The sequence below is a fragment of the Stegodyphus dumicola genome, chromosome X1 (genome assembly GCF_044657685.1).
Source record: "Stegodyphus dumicola isolate Sdum_Otavi_A_Nest chromosome X1, ASM4465768v1".
Classification (NCBI taxonomy): domain Eukaryota; kingdom Metazoa; phylum Arthropoda; class Arachnida; order Araneae; family Eresidae; genus Stegodyphus; species Stegodyphus dumicola.
The window spans coordinates 90,767,880-90,792,849 of NC_140780.1; the positions used below are offsets into that span (position 1 = coordinate 90,767,880).

At 34.6% G+C, this 24,970-nt stretch overlaps 1 protein-coding gene across 4 annotated transcripts in view; it reads left to right on the forward strand.

The window, feature by feature from the left end:
- Nucleotides 1-24,970, forward strand: part of tgo (Aryl hydrocarbon receptor nuclear translocator homolog tgo) — a 173,363-nt gene that overhangs the window by 71,071 nt on the left and 77,322 nt on the right. The window contains exon 3 of one of the 4 annotated variants that reach the window (XM_085807169.1): nucleotides 2,067-2,144. The exons of the other annotated variants lie outside the window; for them this stretch is intronic. Within the exon in view, the coding sequence (XP_085663295.1) occupies nucleotides 2,067-2,144 (78 nt within the window). The remainder of the gene's footprint in view (nucleotides 1-2,066; nucleotides 2,145-24,970) is intronic. 4 annotated transcript variants of the gene reach the window in all.

The window sequence follows — 24,970 nt, forward strand, 5'->3', positions numbered from 1 at the left end:
GGGAAATGAAGGGTGAACTTCAGTGGGAACACCATGTTGGCTATTTTTCATCAGCCTAGTACGATAATACTTGTTTCCTGTATTAAAAAAAAAAGTGAAAAAATCTGAATGCTTTCAGATTTTACTTTATGCCCAAAGGGGCGGTTTTTTTTTTTTTTTTTAACGTTTTGTGTGTTACTTTTATTTATTAAATGTGATATTCTTCGCAGTTAAACCATAAAATTCAATTCATCAGCAATATCGCAAACTAATTTTAAAATGAGCATATCTTTAGAATTTCCGATACACAGTCTCGCACGCTGGAGATAAAATTTTTTCTTCCCTACAGTGTTGCCATTCCTCGCTTTGAAATCTTTGAGTTTGTTAGTCGAAAATTCTTTAATGTCTGACAAAGTATGAAATAGATAATAAAACAAATTCGAAATTGGGGGCTTCCAAATGCCCATATTCGGAGAAGGATTACGTTATTCAAAATTTGATAACCATGTGTACCGTTGTTTTACATATGTACACTTATACATATTCTTCATTATTTAACTTCTTTAACTATAATTCGGGGCTGTAATATTTGGTGGCAACAGTTTAAAAAGTGAATCAACGTAAAGTGCCAAAACGAAATTAATAGCCCTTCTGAGCTAACACCCTTTGGGCTAAAAGTTGTATTAAATCCCACTCAGAAGACTTGTAACTGTGCTGGAATTATTCCTTAAATGCAAATTTGTGACATTTAGAGGTAAAAGTTGAATTGTGTGATGTGCACTGTAGATTTTTGCAAAAATGTTTTTAAAACTGTTGTGGATATCATTGTAGTAACCGTACTGTGTGGGGAGTTCTGTTTTCTGTCAAACGTGATTTTTGCTAATCATATCACTATATGTCTAGAGGATACAAGGTTCACATAGGCAAGGTTTTTTTTTTTTTTTTACATAACCCTGAGGAAGAAATTAGTGAGAACAAGTTGGATGTTCAACAAAAAAAGCTTTTCCGCCCAGCAGCAATCCAAGACTCAAATGACCTATCACAATCTAAAGTTTCAGGCAAGCAAAGCTCTTCTGTACATAGATTCTGCCTTTGGGGCTACATATTCCTACGTAAAAATTATTTGTTTTATAATTATAAATCTGCCATTAGAGAAAGTCTGAGACCTTTTGAACCATTTTGTACACAAAATTTCAGCTACTGAATATAAAAAGAAAAAAATCAACATAATTTGTTTATTACAAAAGTGAAAGCACTCGCTGGAATGATGAGTTGAGATCGCTAGTTCTACATCAGACTCAGAAAAACATATTAATTTGAAATCTATTTACAGTTTAAGGGTTTCCCCTCCCCCCCAATTATACAAATGTACATTTTTTCTTCACATACATGCTCAGTTATAATCATTCTTTCTCAATATTTCTAAATGGTCACACATGTACTTGTTGTGTATATAAATGATCACACTTATTTTCTTATTTGCAAGTAATTTTTTAATTCACTTATTAGCTAATATATCAACTAGATAATGTAAATCTGGCAGTTAGAGTGTAAAAGTAATGTAACTATGAAACTTAAATTTATATGCTTTTGATTTCTGAGATTAATGTTAATTTCAGCTTTTGTATGTTTAAAATTCTGCACTTAGAACCTATTTTAAGCTTGTGAAGGTTAGATAATGTTTATGTGGAGCTGTAAAACAAATTGGATTTCATTCCTTTAGCATGCGGTAATTAGTATCTGATATTTAATATATCGTATTACATATTTTGTTAAATGTACTTAGCTGTTGCAGCTAAAGAAGAAAAGCACTTCATTACAGACTTTGTTAGACATGAATTTAAAAAATACGAGTTTCCTGTTTAGGCAGTATTGCACATGAGCATGTCAGTAAACTGCTTTGAAATCTGTTTCATTTGCATTCTCACTGTTAAAAAACGCCAAGTTAAGACCTAGCTTTGTATTTATGTCCGCATTCGTCTGTTGTGATCAAACTAATTTATGTTATTATTATGGAAGAATGTATAAGTTCAAAATTAAGAAACTAATTTCAAAATTAAGAAACTAAGTTCTGATGTCTCATCTAGAGAAAACATGTTTTTTGGAAGCGCCAATGTGCCACCTCAGGCTACACGTGTCAGTGTTATCGTACCAGTTCCCAAAGTGTAAGTAATTACATTTCGCTGTATAGTGTTAACTTAAGGTTTTGCAATGTATGATTAAAACTTTTGTTTCAGCAGAAAATGATTCATTTGTAATACAGTACAATGTCCGAAATACGAACATCCATTATCCGGAATGATCTAAAATCCGAACCTCAAAACCACCAAAAAAATTTTTTTTTGGCCTTTATTTTTTCCTAGGCTTTACGCATGCGCATTTGATTCCCCTTCGCACATAATAAAACATCTGGAAAGTTACGATTCTTAATTTCACTTCGACACTAAATAAAATACCTTGATGTTGAAGAAACAGTCATTTTAGCATAAATTTGTACCATCAGTAATTTGGTTCCATTGCTGCGTATCTGCTTGGCACACATCTCAAACCGAAACGTTCCGCATTGATGATCTGACGCCAACCTGGTGAATCATTATTTATTATACTTTCCTTTCATCACCGCATTTTTATCAAAACATGACAACTTGAGTAATGACTCGTGTAGCGATGCCTAAACAATTTTTTTATACTAGAGTCAAAAGTCGTTAATCCGGACTCGTCGGGACTTCGGCGATTCCGGATTATCGATTTTTCCGGATTATAGATCATCAGTTTAAATCTGGTAAGATGGCATGCAGAAATTATAAAATTAAAAATATGAAACCATAATTTATGAAATAAAGAATAATTATGATCTAATGGGTATCAAAATTTACAAAAAGAAAAAGCTTAATATTTATTTGTTTACTTTATTAAACATTTCTTTCAATGTAAGTTGTTTAAGTTGCTTCGTTTCATATGATAATACTTTCTCTTTAATTCTATTAAACAGACATAATTTCATGTTTAGTTAAAAGTTCCGCTGTTCAAGTCCTATAATTGCTGTGTCGAGAATACCGACTAATTTGTCAACCGAAATTTTTTCGTTTTCAATAACCTCTGTGTCAGTTTATTCACTATCGGAAGTGAATTATAATGATGAGGAACTTGATATAAATCATATCAAAGACGGAGTACATCGAGATGAAATACTACATTTAGTAAGGAATTATAAGCCAAATAAAAAAAAATATCTTCCCTGAAGATAAGGATAGTGCTGACAGATCAACCTCCAATTCATTGCGTGCTGCGTCCCCCCTCCTCCCCCCGCAGAGCAGCGCGAAATTGATAAACATATTTCGGAATGATTAGATAATCAAAGGATATGCCTTTATCCATTTTTTTGCAGCAATTCCACTTTCTGTTTAATGGACTTCGAAACATACTTTTGTTTTGTAGATTCTTTACGTATTAGTAAATATATATCGGAAACTCTATTTGACATAATCGAAAGTTCAAGCTTACTTTTATAAAATTGCTCTAACAGTCTGCAAAAAATAATAAGCCGGATCCAATTCGAAGATTAAGGAACAACGCAATCTGCAACATTAACTGAATTATCTAATTTTAGCTTAGCTTATACATCAGTTATACATTAAACGCGCATGCATAAACATATTATGCGCAAGCGCACATGCATTTTCACAGCCGTAAAGGGTAAAATCCTATGCGCAACGAGATGCATGCGCAAAAAGTTGTAGCTTTGAGGTCCGGATTATATATCATTCCAGATTCTGGGTGTCCAAATTAACGACTTTTGACTGTAGTAAATGAATGCTAAAGGAGTATTATAACTTTTTATTTTGACATTACACTTGGTGATGATTACAGATTTAAGTTAAATGTGCTAAAAATGTTGATGAGGAAACATTTACCAAAAATTTCTTTCCATATGCTAAAAATAGATTTTGTTGATGATATTCATAGACCCAAAGATTACATTTAGGGCTATTTGAATTAAGAATAATTGATTTGTTCATTCACATAAGCCCAGAACCAGCGGCAGGGTTTGTATGGCCGCTCCGAATTGCAGAATTTAGGACCCACAATGACTGATCAGGCGGTAAGTTATCTAGCGCTTAAAACGAGAAATTTTCGATTGACAAGTTAGTCGGAATTCTCGAAACAGCAGTTACAGGACTTCAACAATGTAACTGAACAAGAGATCATATCTGTCTACAGAATTAAAAAGAAAATATTAGCACAAAAAAGAAGCAACTTAAACAACTTGCTTTGAAAGAAATCTCTACATATAATAAAAGAAAGAGTCTGGCTGTGTGTGTCTTTCGTTCGCGTTGCGCATAAACTAATAGACCCACGGCTACGAAATTTGGTACATACGTGTATCTAGACAAGAGCCAGTGCACCTCTAAGCGATTTTTTTGAAATTCAAATTATAATTTTTCTTATTTTATGTTTTGTGACGAAATCGCATCATTTTGAGACGTAATGGGCTATAGGAAAGCGAGATTTTACTCTACACACTCCATTTTCATATCGTCATGAAACGTAGGGACTTAGCTATTTTACGAACTTAAAATAAATTTAGTGTTTCAATAAATCGATTAAATAGGAATTTATTTAACAAAGGGAGCTTAACACCTTTTCAACAGGATTTTTTCTAAAAAATTTATTTTAAAAAATGTACAGTTTATTTTTCTTTGATTTTTGGACATGTTAAACTTTTATCCTTGCAACTGATTTTACAAAAAGAATTTAGGAAAAATGATAATATTTTGTATTTTTAAAACTTTTTTTAAATGAAGCTTCCGAGTACACTTCTCACATCTCACATCTTTAAAAATGTTATTTTGGCAACAATTTTCCTGTCTTATTGTTGTTGATAGATTTTTGCTGAAATCGCATCATTTTGAATAGTTTCATTCTTTTAGAAATATGGGTTTGGCAACAATTTTTCATCGTATTTCATATGTCACTGTTTTTAAGAGATTGGCATATTTCATTGTCATTTATATAGATATATATATATATATAATACATTTTTATTTTTATTTTATTTTATTTTTATATTTTTTATTTATTCATTTATTTTTTTTTTGATAAAGTTGTTCTGTAGAGTAAAATTCTGTGCGGAATTTTATGTTTTTTGAGTTGCTTTCATGTTATTTTTTACTTTTTTTCACTGTTTGTAAGAAATTGAAAAGTTTTGCATGATTTTTTTTTTTTTTTTTTTCACCGGAAAGTTGGTTAATTTTTTTATTAGGATAATTAATTTTTGTATTAAGGGATATATCTTATTTCATTGTAATTTTTTTCTCTTCAAAATATAAGATAAAATATCATTAATTATACTTTGCTTTTCAGAATTTTTTTGTATTCTTTTATGTTATTTATTGCTCATTTCACTGTTTTTAAGATATTGAAATGTTCTGAATGATTTTTTTTAGGAAACAAAGTTCTTAATCTCTTTTATACCATATGAGTTCTTAAGATTTTGCAAATGGAAGTTGGTTAATTTATTTATTAGGATAATTAATATTTGTATTAAGGGATATTGCTTATTTCATTGTAATTTTGTTATACACGTTTGGTGTTTCCTTCAGCCATTTTTCTGGTACATTTAAAAACCATACAAAGGCTGGCAGCGAAGCTGCTAGTGTTTAATAAGGTAAACAAATAAATATTAAGCCTTTTTTTAGTAAATTTTGATACCCTTTAAATCATAAATTCTTCATTATTTCATAAATCACGATTTCATATTTTTAATTTTATAATTTCTACATGCCATCTTACTAGGTTAAAACTGATGATGTAATATCCGGAATCGCCGAAGTTCTGACGGGTCCGGATTTCAGACTTTGTACTCTATTCAGCATTTCTTCAGGAATCAGGAAATTCATGTATTATTTGTGAAACACTTAATTTTTTTGCTACAAGAACTGCTTAAGAAGCCTTTGCAAACATCAATTCATCACTGTATGCTGCTTAAGAAGTTTGCTACCAGTCATCATTGAGCATCAGGTGTGGTGGTATCATCTAATAGTCTCTCTGTGCCAGCATGTAGTGATGTATATGTTTCCACAGAAGTCAGTTTCTGGGTAAAGTTTTTTAAGCTTACCCTGGCAGTGAATTTGTTAACCCCATCATACAAATGAAACTTCATGATTTTGGATTTGCCAACCATTCTTTCCATAGCTGTTTGAGTATATGTCTTATCTAGGTGGATGCTTTCCTGTTCTGCTTGCTGGAGAGCTTTCTTTTTAGGAAACTGTTGATGCAATACTATTCGAGGGCTTAAAGTGTGCAGTTAGCATACAGTAGATTCTTAATTAATTTGGGACAGATTATCTTGTTGTGAATTAATTGTTTCCCGTCTTAAAAAAGTTAAGATTAACAAATCATTGCTGCAGCAAAACTGTCTAGGAAAAATGCCAAAACAGAAGAGAAAAATTCAGTTGACATTTGCAGTTACAAAAAATGCAATCTGATCTCTTTTGCATGTCTTCTACAGAAACCTCATTATTACTTTTATGTTCTCTGAATGATCAAGTTCTTGCAGATGGTAGAGCATTTGGTGTTGACTGGAAAAATTTGTCTTAACATATATGCATTAACTTTTTATGAGGAAAATCAAATAATTGAATATTAATTTTTGGAGTGTGATTTGTATATAAATGTTTATTTAGTAGAATATTAAATGTTACTAGCAGAAATATAAAAGAATAAAAACCTACTAAAGCATTTAGAAATTATGTTTTGTATCGGCATGATATTAAATAACCATTGTTTTCTTTAAATTTAGACTTTTCTTTAAAAAAATTATATTGACTAATCTTTGTGGTTATTAAGGAAGAATTTATGAATTCAAAATGAAGAAACTGAATACTGATGTGTGGTAGAAAAACATGTTTCAGAATTGCTCATGTATCATGTCATGCCTTATGATCTGTCAGTGAAACTTTACTTGTAGTCAAAGTGTAAACAGAAATTCAGTTGTGTAGTATTAACATACAAGTTTTATGTTCCACATTTGAAACTTACATTTCAGCAAAAATTATACTTTCGTAATTTTTAATCTTCCTTCAGGAGGCAAAAAATTGAGTTTATGATTTCTGAATCGCTTAACTCTTGCTGCGGAAAGTGCTTGGAAGCCACTGCAAACATGATTTAATCACTGTATACTGCTTAACATGTTCACTACCAGTCATACACTGGGCACCTGTTCTACTAGCCAATCACATGCCAGCACATGGTGAGGTATGTTTTCCATATCACTTAGCCTTGGGTGAAATTTGAGCTATATACCATGGAAGCGAATGTATAAATCTCCCTCATACTGACAAATGTTCTTGGATTTTAGAGTTGTTGTATGTGTTGCCAGCGATTATTTTTAGCTGTTTGAGTATGTATCTTATCTGAGTGGATAGTTTGTTGCGTTGCTTAGATGAGCGCTGCTGGTTTGGAAAGCTATCATTACTGTACCATTTGGGGTTTAGAAGTGCACAGCTGGAATATAGTAGATTTCCAGTTAACAGAGAGATAAATTATCCGATTTTGGATTAATTGGTTCCAGTCTAAAAAGAACTCTTAATCACTATATCTATCTCATTCATTTGCACTTTTGCAGCTGAGGATGACGGTTCGTTAAAACCATCAAAACTAGTCCTGTGAAAATTTGAAAATATAATGCTGAATTTTGTTGTTTGCCTTCTAAATTAATACTTGTTCGGCGTGTTATTGTATATTAATAAAGTTAAGATTGTTTTATTACGAAGGACCAAAAATTATTATTGCAAACCCTTGATGTTAAACAGTATTGCTGAATAAAAATGGCAGCATGAAAGAGAAAAAGTTGTGAGACAGCAGCAAATTAGGGAAATTTAAATCTGACCATTTGTAATGATCCTTCCTTAATTTTCCTTACAAAAACTTCATTACAACTTTTACTTCCTCCAAATAAAGTAGTTGTTTGTTAATAGTATAACAATTGTTTGGAAAGAGTCTCTTAGCATACATCCGCTAACACTTTCGTTGGACTGTGTGTCTTTTATGCCAAAATAATACTTGAATGTTATTTTTTTTAGGTTGATTGATTTGTACAGAAATACATATGTAATTGAATAAAAATGGTATAAAATAAAAGCTTCCTGAAGTATTTATCTTGATTTTAAAGGGCCATTATGGTTTCTTTAAATTCAGATTTGCCTTGGAAATTTATTAATTTTAAGATGCTCTGAAATTGTGGTAAAAGGCCTTATGAAAGAGTTGAGTTTTTTTTAGCAGATCTGACTGGTAAGGCTATATATATATATATATCCTAGAATTTGTTTTTGTGACATTTTTGAAGTACATGCAGCTTCATCCTGAAATGTGCCCAATTAATTAAAGCAATGTATAAAAAGTGCACAAATCCAATTATAAAATACCAGGGGTATTATGGCAATGAAATCAAGAAAATACCTTGACAAAATGGTATTTATGGGAAATTTGAGTTTTGTTACCGAAAACCCTTGTCAGTCCGAGAATTAATTTATTTCACATACATAAAAACTTCCATTTCAACAATAATTATATTCTCGAAACATACCTGGAAAACCTGGAAAAGTCAGGGAATTTCATTCTCCTCTTTGAGTGGCAACCCTGTTCCTGAAGTATTTAGTTTGATTTTAAAGGGCCATTATGGTTTCTTTAAATTCAGATTTGCCTTGGAAATTTATTAATTTTAAGATGCTTTGAAATTGTGGTGAAAGGCCTCATGAAAGAGTTGAGTTCTTTTTAGCAGATCTGACTGGTAAGGCCATATATATATCCTAGAATTTGTTTTTGTGACATGTAAGTAACATGTACTTTTTTAAGTACATGTACCTTCATCCTGAAATATGCCCAATTAATTAAAGCAATGTATAAAAAGCGCACAAATCCAATTATAAAATACCAGGGGTATTTTATGAATAATTGTTTTTCGGAAGTGCTTCAGAGTCACCTGATGTCTCGTGTTCTGCCAATGAAACTGTGCATGTTTTCTGAGTGAAGACCAGAATTCAGCACTGCAGCATTAGTTTATAAAGTTTATGTTGCACGTTTAAAACTTCCATTTCAACAATAATTATATTTTTGTAGTGTTTATTGTTCTTTTGGAAACCAAGACTTTAATGTGGTTTGCAAACTCTTATTTCTTTTGCTATAGAAAATGCTTGAAAGCCAGTGCATACACCATGGATAAATTTAGGGAAATGGGTAAGTTTACAGACATTAAATTTGCAATAGATTAATTAAATATGAATTTCACATGTTCCTGGCTCTTGCATAAAAGTATGGGCAACTTTTTAAAAATCCCATGTTCACTTGTTTTCAGGATGTCTGAAAACTGTACAAACTTTGAGGGAAGTTCAAGGGCATTAATATGAACCATATTGATATAGGAAAGTATGATCAGAAAAACTACTCATATGAGTTAGAAGAGGCAGAGTGACACAGCAAGAATACATTGCTGAAAACAGTGTAAAGTACTTTATTTGGTGAAACCTAACTGCACAACAGCTGGTAGTGGTAAATTACGGTTTCACAAGAGTTGTTCAAAGCTCTAACCATTTGTAGTGAGTCTTGCCTGACACCATCACTTCATGGATTGCTGAACATTATCAAGGATACCTGTAGTTATGCTGATAACTCTTATTAGCTACAAAAACGTAATTTTTGCATGAGAGCCATGCCAATGGGCATTTCGTGTACAGTGTTCAGGTAAAAGTAGGAGGCCATGTGATGCATTTTCGATGCCTAGGCCATTGATGTGTTAGATCAGGTTTAGATATATATGTCAATGGCATAATGAGATGGAATTTCTGTTGTGCTGGAACCACAATTAATAATGAACATTCGTGGAAACATCATTCAGTAAATCAGGCAGAACCTTATCCAGGAAAGTGTGATAGGCATAGGTCAACTAAAAAATCACCGTACCCACCCACACATTTAACAGCGAAAGAATGTTGTGGAGCACAGAATGTGGAATTTCCTGGTCTCGCACATGCACCTTGCAGAATGAATACTTCTTCACGGAAAAACTATGTATCATCCAAGGATTTAATTCAAGTTGGGAATTTCTGGTAACCAAAATTTGCTGCACAAACCACTCTGCATGTCTTGTACGTTGCAGATAGCCTTCTGTTTGCAATATTTGGATTTGCTGCTTGTGAAATGAATGTAAGACTGTGGCATGTACATGCAGTTGTTGGATCAGCAGCTGCACACATGCTTGTGCCTGGATTACTGACCATTTTATGCATCACTTTGATCAGTATCATGGCTTACAGTGCTGGTTGTCAATTGCTAGAGCCTGGTTTTGAGCCTAGAGAAGGCTTGGATATTTATAAGTGTATGATGTTTGTGCAGCGTTAAAGAGATTTAAAAAATACTTGCAATGTCTGAAGACCTCGAGATGCTCAGTAATGGGGTGCCCTCAGATCCATAAGAACTGTGACAGCTTTAAGTAAAGGCAGTGGGATTATACCTTTAAAACTACTGAAGCTGTGGTGTCGTGGAAAATTCTTCATGTCCCGTTTTGCCGACGGCATGCAGCCTGTCCTGTTAAATGATGGGAGTTTGAGATCAATTGTTGCTGACTGATATTCTGCATCTTCATCCTGGAAGATGCATGTTAACACTGGGTCTGATGAAAATGTGCAAACATTTAGCATTGTGGTACATGTCTGGTTGACTGTCTTTCTTGATACATTTTTATGATGGTGTATACAGCCGGCTAACCTATACTCAGAGTATGTTTATGAATTCCAACTTAGCATTTTTGATACAATGTTTGTTTTCTTTATGATGCTGCAATCTGTAATGAGGAAGCTCTAGGTGCCAGTCTGAAGTGCTGGCATATTTCATCACCTGTCTGTTGCCAATCGTTCTTTCGAACCTGTGAATATGGTTTGTATCAGTATTCTCTACCATCGCTCAACATTTGTATGTGAAGTTTTGATACAATCGGTGTATCTGTTATGTTTGCGTGCATTTTTGCGATTAATCACTGTTTCATTGAAGATATTTTATATAAGCATAATAAAAATTTGTCTAAGAAAATTATATGTAACTGTGTGGCTGTTATCATAGTTATAGTTTAATAAGTTGTTAAACGTGGTATATAAATATGGAACTAAGGTAAGATTCAGACTTCATGAGTTTCAAGCCAAGTATCCAGAGAAAGAAAAAGAAAACTCATAGAATCCGAGTGCTGACTTGTAAACAGACAACTTAAGATATTAATGAATTTAGTTCAGCGTCATAGATATAAATTTTCCGTCTTGTCACTTTTTTTTCTTGTAGCTTATTTTATTTCAGGTATGTACCATACATCTAGCCGTTAATTACAATATTGGGGAATGCACAATTTATGCCTGGATTTGCAACTTCCCAGTATGTTGGTCCACCTAACTTCTCACATGATTCAAGGGTCAACTGTATTATGTTGTTTTGCGCAATTGTGCTGTTATTTATTGCATAGTTTTCCTTTTTGACATTTGTATTACCTATATGCAGCTAATGGGTTTGAAGAAAGAATTTGAAATCAAATTTTCTCTATTCGTTTCTTTCTCTTTTTTTACATTTATTTTTAATAAAGCTGTTAGAAACTTCAATTTTTTGAGAAAGTATGAAGCATATCAAATTTCAGGAATATTTAAACTATGCATTTGGTTCTCATACTTTTTATGCTGTTTGTTGTTTCATACTCTTGAATGGGTATGAAAAGTAATGTAATTGCGTTTTTTTTTCCTACCCTTTTAACCAGTATTAGCTTAATTTTTGATAAATTGTACAACTGTTTATCCTTGTGTTGTCATAACAAAAACATGTCATGTCTCATTACCCTTGGCCATCACTGATTTTACTTTTTCCTGCTCAAACTTAACCCATGCGTGGCACTGGCTCATTTCTTTGTCTCATTCATTCAGTAAAAATACGTGCATGTACGTTAAATTTATATGCTTCGAGAAAACTGCATAGTTCATACTAGTCTGATGAGTTTTTTCCTGTTGTGGGAAAGGTTCATCTCTCATTTTTGTTAAATGACTTTAACTCAGGATAAACTTAACTAAAACTCAATATAATATGAATATATTTTGTCGTTTTTTTTCATCTCAGCCATGCAATTGTAGGTTTATAATACACTGTTGTATGGTTATCATTTTGTTTCATGTGTTTTACCTCTTATGCGTTCAGACTAATTATACGTTGCTGTTTGATGTACTGCTATCGATATGCGTTTAGCGACTTGGATATTGTATTTTCATGACTTATTGTATTTTGATCAGCAAAATTTTGATTATCCGTCAGATTCACGGCCGTCATCGTGACGAATAATAAAAACGCCTCCTTTTATTACCAGATAAACGTAGTCGACAACGAAGATCCATTTTAAGCATAGTCCATTTTAGAATATAGATGAAAATCAAAATAAGAATTGAAATTGGTCACATTATAGCTCTTTAGTTTGCTAGAAAATTTCCAGTTGAAGTTTCAAGTACTAGTACCTGACGTTTTACAAACTACGTGGTAAATTATTCATAACGAATAGAGTATTCCGTAATTTCGAATCTGAGTCTTAATTTTTAATAAAAAATATTCTTATATAATTTCATTTTACAGTACAATACTGTTCTTCTCGGAAACACTATTTCAGCATTTTACTGTAAATACGGTGCGACGTGTGGTTGCGCATTGTCCTGTTGAAATGTGGTAGCAGGCAAGCCCTGAAGGTAAGGAAGGAGAGCAGACTGCGAAACTTCGGAGATACAGCGTTGGCTGTTAAGTAGTGTACCGATAATGCATACTAGAGGCTGCGGGATTGCAGTCCAATATCATATCACACCACAACACCGGGTGCAGGACCAGTATGACGATACGTAACACAACAGTCGAGCAGCCTCTGTTCACGGTGTCTCCAATTTTAATCCGCCCATCGTGACATGACAGTGTGTTTATGGACGAACATTCCATTCGGATGTCCGTCTCCGACGTTCAGTGCACCATTGCAAGCGCATACACCTGTCGTTTAAAGTAAGCAATGGAAGCCTAGCGGACAGTCCATTGCACTGTAAACGACGTCGAATTTTTCGTTCAGACGCTGAGTACTGTGTTACAGACTGCATTAGTTCTAATATGGTTGCAGAAGGAGCAGCGCGCTCACTCACTGCCATGCGCGCAAATATATGGCTGTCTTCCCGTGGAGTAGTGTGACGAGGCGGTTGTAGTTTCTCCTGTCCGTCAGTTGTTCCCTTCTGCATCCAGGGAATCCATATTCGCATGCCTGTAGCTTGACTACTTGTAACACGATGACAAGTTGCCCGGAAGATAATCCGCAATTTCTATATGTAACGATTTTGCTTCTGTCGAACTCAGAAACGTGCTCGAATGATGCTTGTGTTTTTCTGCGAGGCATATTGAAGCTGAACACACAAAAGGCTCATGAAAAAACAATTCACGTAATTTTAAACAGCAGTCTTTCTTCCCTTTAAATATAGATTGTAAGGAGCGTTTCAGACACCTATGATTTGCGCGTGCGCTGAAAGCGTAATCATTTGCATATTCCATCGTGGTATCCAGATGATGCAAGTTCATGTTGTTTGGATGGGCGAGCATTTTACGACTGACCATAAATATTCTCACTCGCTATTGCATCTACCTTTGTTAACAGTAGTAACTGTGATATTTGTTTATTTCTATCATAGATGGAGTTTTTTAAATGATCATGAAGTAACGGGACCTTGTATTTGCATAGATATTGTTGTTACTTTATTCTGGAATAAGCAGAATGATTCCTAGTACATGGATAGGAGTTATGTTTGTACTTAATGGAAAGTTATTTTTCATATCTGCATCTACGGATATTAAACTTTCTACTTTAATTGTTTTATATTTAATATCAGTATAGTTTAAGTTTTCCGTTCCTTAACGTATTAGCAGTTTGCATTCGTAAGTCATTTCAAAATTGCCTTTATTGTGAAAAACCACCTTATATCATGATCTCACCCATTTATTTGAAGTCATTTAATCAGGTATTTATTGTCATGTTTTATAGCAGTATTGATTTAGCTAAAAATTCAAATAAAAATGAAAGATTCTTTGCTTCAATATTTTTCTCCAAAATTAGTCAGTCATATACGGATCAATGCTTTTCAATGCTCTTTACCAAATAGCAGGTAATTGCTGTTAATGTTTTGTATGCTAAACAGCATTATTTTTGAATTAATGAAGTGATTAAATAAGTAATTATAGTAAGTACAGATTAGTTATTTGCTTCGGTAGATAAACCCATGAAGATTTTTCTTAAGGCGTCATTATATTATATTTGGGTTATATTCTGGGAAATCATGGTAACTCCCCCCCCCTCTTTAAAATAATTACATCGCTGGGGCACAACAACCTACGTTGAGTTTTCCTTTGTGGCTTGTTCATGGGCTTGTTATGCAGCATAATTCTGTGGGCAATAAATATGTTCTTTGCAAAGAAAGATATTTTTAGGATAAACTTTCATGTCAATTTCTCGAATTTGAGTTTTGCTATGATGTAACGTGATATGTTCGCAGAAAATAGAAATGTTGAATTAAAAAAATTTGGTAGTTATTTGTGTAAGTGGTAGTTATTTTTAACTGATTTTATTACATATACACTGACTACCAATAAGTATTTGGACACCTATGCAAATGACGATATCTGCGGTCCTAAGGTACGTCACGGACTCCGCCGGTATATATCGTGTAGGAAACAGCATCGGCTTTAGTCGCATGCAAGATGCCTCGCAGTTTGGAGCTCTCTGATTTCGAGAAAGTTATAATTATCATTAACAAATGTAACCGATCCTTAAGGGACATATCTAGCGATCTGAAGTACCCAAAATCGATAGTGGCCTATGTGATTAAGAAGTGGAAGGTGAGCGGTGATTGTCGGAATGTGCCCTAGTCGGTAGACCAACAAAACTGGGAGATAGAGACCGACGAGTGCTGTCCAGAGAAATTCGAAAGAACCGCACCCAACCGATGGCTCTCATCCGCGAGGAGTTTCAACAGGCATCCGGGAGTATTGTTTCAATGAATACCATGCGTAAGGAAGCATATCTGCTTGGTTTTCATAGTCGTACTGCTGCCCATAAGCTTTTGATCACAAAGTCCAACCGCGCTGCTCGGTTAATGTGGTGCAAAGCACATCGAAATTCGACCGTAGATCAGTGGAAACGGGTTCTTTGGAGTGACGAATCAAAGTTCACCCTCTATCGTTCGGATCGCAGGGGCAGGGTCTGGGTCTGGCGTCTACCTGGAGAACGTCTCCTGCCAGAATGCATTGTGCCAACAGTCAAGTTCGGCGGAGGTGGAATTATGGTTTGGGGGTGTTTCTCCTAGTATGGGCTGGGACCCTTGGTCCCCATTCATGGTAAGCTCAACTCCGATGCCTACTGCACTATTTTGGATGACAATGTGCTTTCTACGTTGTGGCAGTTTTACGGGTTGCACCCCTGTTACTTTCAGGATGACAATGCCAGTTATCATGTTTCGACGTTAACCAAGGCTTGGTATGGTGCCAATGGGGTTCATTGAATGGACTGGCCTGCCCTGAGTCCAGACCTGAACACTATCGAGAACCTCTGGGACGAGTTGCATCGCCGAATTCAGGGGTGCACTACCCGTGCAAAATCGGTGAAGGAACTTCTATGTCTTCTCCAAGCCGAGTGGAAGAAAATACCACTAGCTGTCATACAAAGACTTGTGGAAAGTATGCCCCGGAGGGTCCACGCTGTAATTACCTCTCGTGGAGGCTCTACGAACTATTGATTTTGAATAAAGTTAGTTTTTCTTTTCTATCACAGGTGTTCAAATACACTCATGTCCATAAATTAAGGATAATGCAAAATCAGGCAAAAGAAGAGTTAGAAGCAAAACAAATTTGACTTATTTGTAAAGCTTATTTATTAAACAAAAGGTAAAGAGCAAAAAAAGATGCTATATGTTTGTTATTAAAAAAATTAGCGATTTTTTCTCCCTGGAGTAAATTACAAAAAAAAAAAAAAAAAAAAAAAAAAAAAAAAAAAAAAAACACTATTTACAAAAACCAATATTACATGGTTGGTATAATTGTTAATACATTGTATGTCTCCCAGACGATGCAATACAGTGCTGACGATGCAATGCTGTGCTCCGCCTGTTTCTTTTGGCAGTAACCGCCAAATGCCGGTCCTCATTCGGCGTTCTAACTCTGGGGCGACCTGTGCTGTAACGTATACTCAGATTACCATCATCTTGGAATCGTTGTTAAAGCCTGGAGATGACATACTGGGCAATTCCAAGTTCGTCTGATAATTTCAGTTGGGTACGCCCACATTCCAGACGGCCGATAATTCTACCACGTAAAAAAATCATCCAAATGCGTCCTTTGTGTCATAACTATTCGGTTCTTGCACTGAAATGCTTATAAAGCGCCTGCGAACAATTCTTTGCCTGTATTCCTTATATATCACTGTCTTACACTCTCGTCATTGTGACGTACCATCGGTGTCATCTGGTTACTTCCTGAAATTTGCATATGATTCTTGAAGATGTGTATAGTGATTTTACAGGTGATATATTTATTTTAGAGTTCGATTTCCGCATGACTCCGAATTATCCTTAATTTATGGACATGAGTGTACTTATTGGTAGTCAGTGTATAACATTGTCAGAACTGGGTCTTTGTTTGGAAACCAACTGTTCAATGTAGGGAACGAAAACCATTTGACTTAAAAATTCAGTTAGAAAATCGTACCATGAAATTTCTTATCTTAATGACTGCAGATGAATTGAATAATCATCTTTTTAGTTTTTCGCCATGTGATTCCCTGTCTTGTTTTGCATATTCAGTAGTTAATCGTCATATTATCTTACAGGTATATAATTTTGCCAGATGTTCAGTAAAATCTTTGAGAGCCAGGTGCTGTGAAATCTTTCCCAAGAATCGCAAATGCGACATGGGAACATTCAGTTTTATAACCTTAAGAAGCTATCGTGGATTATTGTATTGCTGTTAGTTTGTAACCTTACTTAAACTAATTAATCAGTTTAACATAATTATTTAAAATTTCATTATAGTTATTTTTATTTATTTATTTATTTATTTTATGTTACGTACTGTAGTCATGTCAGAAAAATTAGTTTCGCAAGCAAATTTACCCATTTTTGTACAAGCTCCTTAATTAGAAAATATAAAGAGTTTCAAAAGTTTGGGAACGCTGTTCTATTTTGTAAATTGTTTCCATAATCAACTTCCTGCTATGGGTAGAAAGCTGTTTCTACCTGTAGCAAACACTTGATTCTTTGAATTATATTTGTGTCTGTAGCAAAGAGTTGATTCTTGGAACTGTATTTCCACCTACAGCCAAAGGGACCTTGCTGGAAATTTTTAGATGAGAAAGGGGGCATATGGCGAAGAATTTAAGCTAGAATTATTTTTCAATCATGCGGTTGTGCAGTTAGTTTCTTGATATGTTTATTCATTAAGGAGATTATGATCTATGAAGTTGACATAACTTAGCTGTTAATGTGCAGTTATTTTTTCATTGTCGGTGATCCGGCATAATTCTGACCGTCTAATAGCGAATCACATTCGTCGGTATAAGTGGTAAAACATGGTGTTAAGAAGTTTCCTTCTTAAATGCATGGGGTGGAAGACTTTCCTTTTCATAATTTGAGAACCGGGAAAAGTTTTTAAAAGACCTATCCAAAAAGGTATTCAATCACTTTGGTGGTGTTTGTTAATTTCATCATTTACAGATTTTTCACTGAACAGTCTTGCATGAGTTCGGAATATCGTGGATTGCTTACCAGAACCCACATTGCGAACTAGAGCCTTCTGTATGCGTTCAGCCATATTGCATGCGTTCAGGATTCTTCACGAAAACAGCAACAAATGCTTGTTCATAAACTCTTGAACTTGAACTTGAATTTGCATTCCCCCACCCTTATAGTCGGTTACTTTAAAACTGTAACCTCAAGGTTTTTTTTCTCCCGCCGCCCGATTTTACTTATAACCATGGAAACAATAGCTGCGGAAAAAGGGTCGAGTCGCATAAATTTCCTCCCACTTCATTTCTGTTTAGCATGCTTCGATTGTGCACCGAACCGAAATGATGCAGGAGAATGCTCAATTATTCGGACAATCAAAACACATTGCAAGTCATCATCATTAACTGGTTCTTCAAGGAAAGAGATTAATCCGAAATCTTATTCTTTTGATTATATTAGAATATTTGTAAGTTACTATGTAAAAAGGTACATTGCGTTTTGTAGCAATATGCACAAAAGCCGTTATTGAATGTTATGAATTAGTGCGCTGCCATATGGTTTTAATTTCTGAATGCAAAATAGCGGAGTAAATTAATAACACTTACAGAGTTAAGATACAATAATACAACGCCGAACAAATATTAATTTAAAAGTCAAACAACAAAACGCTTTTGCAGCTGAGGATGATGGTTATGTAAAACCATCGAAACTAGTCCTGTGAAAATTAAAAAATATAACGCTGATTTTTGTTGTTTAACTTTTAAATTAATACTTAGAGTTATAAATTTTGCTTTCGCTTCATATGTTTCTATGTATCAAAATGCGTTTCATTAATATTGCGTAGACTAACATTATTACTTAAATGTAGACTAACATTATTACTTACTTAAATGTAACTTTAAGCAATGATTCTCTTTTTAAACAAGGTCAAATTAAAAATGAATTCTAAGTAATCAAGCTTAAAATATAGGTTGCCTAATCTAAATTAGCTTTCAGATGCACTCGAAGAAATCTGAAAAAGCGCACTAATAATGGTTGACTTGAACTACAGCCTCAAATGACGTGGAGAAAATAAAGACTGTGCAGTGATAACGATTACGAGTTAGATTGTAAGTGGGAGAGTGATAAAACAGCCTTGAAATATTTATTTTAAAGTAGCAGATTATTATAGTGAATTCCGGAATAATTTTTATTAAATTTTGTTTCATCTGAATTTGCATTATGATCTTACTAAATTTTTGTTATTAAAATTCTGTTTGATTTCAATCGTCTTTAACCCACTGTAAATATTTGTAGAACTTCATACGAGGAATCCAGCGATGTTTAATCAGTTAATATTTGCATTTAATTTTCCTTTACCTCAATATAAAATAGGAGTGGCCAAACTTAATGTCAATAAGAGCTGCAAGTCCATATTTACATCATTTGAAAAGTAGTGAAACAAGTTTGAAATGGAAAGAAACGTCTGGTAACTTTTTAAAAAGAAATGAAATAAATTACTTTTTTTTTGGACACTGAGTATTTTTAGTTTACCATATTTCATATTTATATTTTATTTGCGTAAGAGCAGCACCACTCGCGTGCGAGATGTGCACGCGGCTCTTTAGGCGCGCTGGGGCCACCCCCCGGTTGTAAAGTTTACCCAAAATAATTGCTGTATGTATTAATTTTAATTTTATAATTTTAAAAGCACTTTGGTAAATAATAGTTTTCATTTTCTACTTGGAATTCTCTTACCTAATCGGAAGAATTAGGAGAATCGGAAGAGGTAAGAATATTAAAAATTGAAATTAGCCAAAGAACATAAAATTTAGGATATGTAATTAAATAACTATCAGAATCGTGTTATTAATAACTCACGTACCTGAATTGTGCATTATAAAGTGAACAGAAATCTATTTGTAGTTCCTCTGAAATGGCGTCGCCACGCAGTATGAAAACCTCCCATTTTTCAGATTTAAAGTTTAGCAGCTATATCATGTAGTTTTTATCATACTCTGGCATCATTTCACTGAATATTTTTTTTTTTTTTTTTTTTATAATATGGCTAATGTGCTCTGAGTTATGTTAACTCACGAGGAAGGAAAGGTAACTAATTTATACAGAATTTTCTCTCACCAAATATTGTGATCCGCAGCAACCTGTAAAAGCTAAGTTAGGGCTCCGTTTTAATCGTTAGGTAATCGTGTAGGCTTGCCGCCAGTACAAGACAACGACCTAAAAATTCTAAATGCTACTTTATTTGAATTTTAATGAAGGCTGATTAAAAAATAGGACTAAAAATTTGCTGAATATGAATATTTAATGGTGTAATACAGTCGCATATTTCTGTTAGTGTTCTATTAGTGTAGGCTGTAAAATTAAAAAAAAAAAAATCTGTATTCATTAATTGGTTATTGTTTAAATATTGTATTGAAAAGTGTAATGGTTGCATATAATCCGTTGCTTACATTGTCATTGGAAGGTTGAATAGGAGAAGGTTTGGTTTATTTTTAACCAGTTAACTGTGATTGACGAGTATACTCGTCATGGAGAAGCGCCACGATTGTGCGTATTGACGAGTATACTCGTCATGCGTATAATGAAATGGAAAGACAAGAGGGAGGTTTATTTAGTTAAGTACTGGACATAATGACAACTAAATAGAAACAGAGAAAAGAAAATAATAACAAAGAAACCGGAGCTAGTGATTGATTATAATAAAAAAATGGATGGAGTGAATATGAGCGATGGAATTATCATAACGTACTCCAGAGCAAGAAAACGACTCAAAAAGTACTACAAAAAGATATTTCTCCATTTCTTAGATATTATGTGTTTGAATGCACTCATATTATTAAAAAAAATAATGGAACACTATCGCGTATCAACGTTTTGCTCAAATTTATTGAAGATACTTTTGCGACGTATCCGGTGGAAAGAAATAAATCGACACGAACTCGGCCATTTGGACCTAATATAAACCAGTTCGGCGGGAATCATGTTCCGGATTATATACCCGAAACATCGGGGGGGGGAACCGTACGCGTAGTGTTCGCATTGCTACAAACATAGATCAGGAAAGAATCACGTTACTGGTGTTCGATTTGCAGTCCCATTGTGTATAGTACCCTGTTTTGCTGAATATCACTCCACAGCAGGAATTTAAATTCTTACTTTTATATGTATAATATTTAGCTTAATATGTATGTAATATATGCTTATGTTAACCAAATAAGTAAATGTTAGTAATAAAATTTTATAAAATAAACCCATCTTTTTCATCAAATATCTTACCAGCGCAACTTACTCTGTGATTGACGAATATACTCGTCATGGCTCGATTCTGGCGCCACAAAACGGTGCGCACTCTTAAACGAGGGAGCCACAGTTAACTGGTTAAATTATGGCAAACCACTCCAGGGCTATTTACCTAAAGAGAAGCCTCCAGAGAGGACTTTCTAAGGACTTGTATCCACGTTACCGTTACCTACGAGGACAACCGCGAAAGCACCCATATAAGCAGCTCGATCGCCTGGAATCGAACCTAGGTCTATCTACCAGTATTCAATAACTTTACCGCTCGGCCGCTGGTGGAGCAGTTGGGAGAAGAGAAGGATACAATTAGCTCCTGTTCTGTGAAAATTAAAACTGTGAAATTCTGTTGCATATTAGCAATCCATACAATCAATGAATTCATATCTGTAAAGCTTACATTTTTTTATATTTCATCTGTTACTTGAAAATCTAAAAAGCTAAAAAGGTATAACATGAATTTTTTTTATATGGGGTTGCTGACGAAAACATGCTTTGATTTTCTCTGGATGTTACTTAAAATTTTTTTGCAATAAACGTACGCATTAGAATGCTTCCTTATTACACCGAAAACTCGGTACATTTCCAAACGAGCACTAGTACACGTATTTCACGTATGTGTTAATACACTACAGACTATACTTAAACTTATTTCGCATTAGATCGAGAAAAGTTGCAAATTATCTTTTTTTTTTTTTTTTTTTTTTTTTTTTTTTTTTTTTTTTTTTTTTTAAATTCCGAAATCAGTAGTTCTGTTTTATAAAAATTCAAAAACACAAAGCTTGGTAGAAATTTCGTCTTCGCGGTTTCATGTAAGTTGTCGTTAATTACAATATTGTTACGAAATGTACAGGCGCGGTAAAATAGCCTCCCCGCAAAGCAGGTTTAGGGTGGCCATTAAATAGCAATGGAAAGCAGGGTTGCCATATTTGGCGAGAAATAGCCCGTTTGGCGACAAAATTGGCGATGTACCATGGACGGATGGAGAACCATCTGGAACGTATTCTTACCGGTTTAGCCCAGAATGCTCTCGAACACAAGCCGAAAGCTATAGAAACCATGCTGGTCCGCAGTCAGAGAGTGTGTCTCATCTAGTTAGTCCGTGCGGAGACAATCGAGTTGACAGCCGGCCAGCGAGTGCCGAGTGGGTCGTCGAGTGCATCGAAGAGTCTTAGTGTATCGCGGTTAGTGCATCGTCGAGAGAGTGTGTTAAGCTCCTGGAACGACTGAACCGAAGAGTCGGGAGCTGTGATCTGTGTGTCGTCGAGTGCATCGCGAGTTGTAGCATGGAGAGTCTCGAGAGTACGTGGAGTTCCGAGAACGACCGAGCAGAGACGGGAGCTGTACTCTGGTGCTTTGCAGTGAAGCTGTCTCCACCGTTATTGCCTGACAGGGTGAAGGCAGGGTCGCTGATTGTTCCAGCGTGTTTATAGTAGATCTTCGACGACTGTAAAAAGGGACTTTGGAGCTGTCCTGATTAATATTGGCTAAGTAAAGTGTGTTTCGATACTTCATCATCAAGTGTCGTCATTATTCACTCCAAATCCACACGAACTCCGTACGAACGTGAAGGAAGAAAATAACGTAATAACTGGTGTCAGAGAAAAATGCTACAATATGTTATTTCATTTCATATGTTTTTAAAATTCATGCGTGATTTTGCAATTAAAATAAATAATATTTGTTTTAGAATTGAGGGTACGGGAAGTTATGTACCTTATGCTTATTTGTATTTCAATAAATATGACTTATTTTACGGTTTTATTATATATTCGCATTTTTTAGTAACAGTAATTTAAGATTTAGAAAATAAGTTTAATCATAATTTATTTCTGACTTGTCTGTTGATTTCTTCCACCCGCATAAAAACCGCATATTTTTCAGTCATTCTTTGATTGATTATTTAACCTGTTTACATTCTGAAGTCTATAAATCAGTTTACGATAACCAACAGGTTTTTAGAGAAATTTTAACTGTGTAAAAAAAATTAATTACGTAATGTGTTAAATCTTGTAAAAATATGCAGGAGGGAGATCGGCTGGTATATAATTTTTTCCCGGTTATTTTTTTTAATATCTGTTTCGTGCATTGCAGAATTTTCCAAATAATTGGTTAAAAGAAAATAAATTAGTATTATCTAATTTGAAATAATAATTTTACTATACCTGGCTCAAAATTTGAGCTTTGTCACCTGGCGTGTAAGTTTTTCTAAATTACTTGTTAAACTTTATTTATACTAGAAGAGACAAAGCAGTTTTAATGCACTGCCAAAGTGATTATGTGAATATGTTGTGCTTTAAAGGGGAATCTTCTAAATTTCTTCAAACCATTTCCTAAAAATTGTCTTTTACTATTATACTGTGTGTCTGCTCTTCTTTAGCACTACTTTACTTAGATACTTCCACTCTCTACTAGATTTGGGGGGGGGGGGGAGTACGTTATGCATAAAAATTACTTTGAAATGAAACATTGCATTAAAAGTTTGCTTGTTGCAGCTACTTGAACGCTTGCATAAAACATTGTTTGCTGTATTTCAGGTGGTATTTTGTATTCATTTTTCTCTTCACTTGTTCCGTAATTAATCTCAGGAAAGGCTCGCGTGCCTGTATGAAAATCTCATTATCGACTTTTTTTGTGCGTTAAGAGCGCTTATTCAGAGATTGGTGTTTTAAGTGCGGTTCTGAAGCAGCTAATGGGGCTGTGGCAATTACAGCGCTCGCCTACTTGGGAATTAACTGGGAAGGGGGGTTAAAGACGATTAACTGCATGCAATGCCACCATCAGGGGCGGCCAAAAAATCAATTCGGCCGGTTTTCAAATCAACTAAACTACCAATTAAATTCTTAATCAGTTAAACGACTCGGTGAATCCTTTTTGGGAACATTTATGTTAGAATCGTTAGCATATAGGCGAGCTTCCTTTGCTCAACTATGGTAATAATTTATTTCGCTTCTCACCAAAATTATGCGCTAAAATAATTTCTGAAGAAATGATGATTAAGGACTTTTCTCCTTCCTTTTCCGTGTGAAAAAAGTTTTCCCCCCCTCTCTCTTTTTATATATATAAATTAGAAGTGATGAATCGTTATCAGTCGACGACTATTTTACTTTAGTTGCAGTTCTTGCGTTATCATTAACAGCAGTTACGTTTAATACATTTTAAGTAATTTTGTAGTCCTGTTGTACTAATTCTTCCTGATAAAAATAATCCAGAATCTTCGTGGCCAGATGGGAGCATCTGTCATTAGCCAAGCCTTGGCACCGTATAGGTGACAAGTATGAGTTTGTCCAGCTCCGTCTTCGCCTTCGTGGACAGTCCCTGGGGAACAGATCCTAGGGACTCCTACCCCCTTCCCTTTGCCGCTAGGCTCCTCAGGAGACTTTTGGCTAAACGTTATTTTAAATATATCAGTTCCCCAAAGGCATCATACATTTACAAGCATTTATTCGGAATGGTCCCCAGCACTGGCCGAATGATTAAGACCGCTGAATGCTGGTAGTTTGACTCGGGTTGCAAACCTCGGCGAACAGGCTGCCTACTTGGGTGTTTTCGGGGTTTTTTCTATGTTTGAAGTGACTACGAGCCACTTTACCTTAGAAAGTCCTCCACGCAAGCATTCCTTTGCTTAAGCAGATAGCTCTTGTGTGCTTGCCGTGTCCAGATCCTAGTCTTCATTGCAATAGTATTCCGAGAACCAGTGGCATGGCAATCGGCTCCGATAATCACCTTACCGATCAGAGTGGCATAGTGGTTGGTTTGAATGTATTATAAGTACTTTAAATAATTATCTCACTCATCTGCTATATTTAATTAATGTTTCTTGTATGCTTTTTTACTGAATGTTATGTAACACAGTAGGTTAAATTATGGTCTGAAATATTGAAATT